Source organism: Centruroides sculpturatus, unplaced genomic scaffold (assembly GCF_000671375.1).
Source record: "Centruroides sculpturatus isolate CEXI.00-Female unplaced genomic scaffold, Cexi_2.0 scaffold3490, whole genome shotgun sequence".
In the NCBI taxonomy this organism is placed as follows: Eukaryota; Metazoa; Arthropoda; class Arachnida; order Scorpiones; family Buthidae; genus Centruroides; species Centruroides sculpturatus.
In genome coordinates, this window is record NW_019388011.1 from 4,476 (window position 1) to 6,089 (window position 1,614).

The following is a 1,614-nucleotide window of genomic DNA, read 5'->3' on the forward strand; positions in this document are numbered from 1 at the left end:
TTTCTGACTTCCAGGGAAGCAGAATAACTAGCCTTTATCACTTNTTTTTTTTTTTTTTTTATTTTTTTGTTTTTAGAAGCCATGATTTGCACAACACTTGAATAAATGTAAATACCCTGCACTGAGGTGATGTACGTAATAAACAAGGGATCAAGCCAAATCCCAACAGGACCTCTGTACTTCAGATATACTAATAATATATTCTAATAATACTAATATAAAAATAGCAGATTGTCATTGGCAACAGCAAAAGAGTGGAAACATCATTTGCACTTGTTCACAGAAAGACCGTTGTTTGCGTCACGTAACTGCCAAACAGAAAGTCCATTGTTCGCAGCCCCTCCATTGCTCAAGTCACGTAATGGTCAACCAGAATGTCTTCTGTTTGCAGTGTCTGTTATACGAGTCACCACTGTACTATATATTGTAATGGGTCTTAATAACAATCTAGAAAGTTCTTGTTTGAATGTACAGTAGAGCATTGATTATCCAAATGTCAATCAACCAAAATGTCAATTAATTGAAAGCTTTCCAGTCAGCAAATTTAAATTTCCTCTAGTTCTGTGGTGCTGCAATCTTTGGCTATGTCTTGGGCTACTCCAATATTATTTTTGTTGGTGTGCGTGTTTTAGCTGGCAGCATTGGCATGACCATGAGAGGGTACTTAAGGATGTGCCAGGATTTGAATGAATTTCAGCATGGGATAGGTTAATATATTTTTTTGTACATAATCGGTTATCTGAAAAATCAATTTTCCGAACAACCCCAGTCCCCAATTGATTACGTCTATAAATTATTTTTAGATTCCTATTTCTGGCAACTTTCTTAATAATTTTATTTAGAGATGGATGATAATTAATCACAATTCTTTCCCTTAGTTCAGTTGCTCTTTGTTGCCGGTTCCGTTTTTGCATCCTTGTTATCATTGCATCGATTGCCTTTCTTCCGTATCCCTGTTGATCAGCTATGCTCCGTATATACTCCAATTCTTTATAAGTGTCATATATGCTGGTACAATGTGTGTAAGCCTTTTTTATTTGCTAGCATCAAAAATGCTATTAAATACCATAAGCACGTTTTGGAATTAACTGATTTGATTTGCCATACATCATTCTTCGAATTTGAAGGAAAAACATATCTGCAAGGATGGGGCGTACCAATGGGTAGCCCAATGTCAGCTGTTCTTTGTGAGTTGGTGCTAAGAAAGCTAGAAAGTAATATCTTACCCTCTTTCCAGAATGATATAATAGTATATGCAAGGTATGTAGATGATATCTTCGTTTTGAGGAAAAATAATAGAAATACACACCGTTTTATAAGCTTAATCAACAATAACCCTTATGGTCTAACAATAGAACTAGACCAGGAGAGTAAAAATAGTGTTAATTTCTTAGATTTAACAATTACATGCAAAGAGGGTGAGATCAAAACAAATATTTACCGTAAGCCAGTTTATCAACCAATCATCATACCTAAGAATTCCTCAGATCCAGAACATATCAAATTGGCAGCATTTCGTTCATGGATTACAAGGGCTTACACACATTGTACCAGCATATATGACACTCATAAGGAATTGGAGTATATACGGAGCATAGCTGAGCAACAGGGATA

The 1,614-nt window shown here is 35.5% G+C and overlaps 1 protein-coding gene across 1 annotated transcript; it reads left to right on the plus strand.

Annotated features, from left to right (window-relative positions):
* Nucleotides 1–859: 859 nt before the first annotated feature.
* On the plus strand, nt 860–1,612 carry LOC111616739 (the record flags this gene model as incomplete). Its single annotated transcript, XM_023358113.1, has 1 exon — nt 860–1,612. A coding segment is annotated over one exon (753 nt), but the record flags the coding sequence as incomplete, so codon positions are not given.
* Nucleotides 1,613–1,614: the final 2 nt, after the last annotated feature.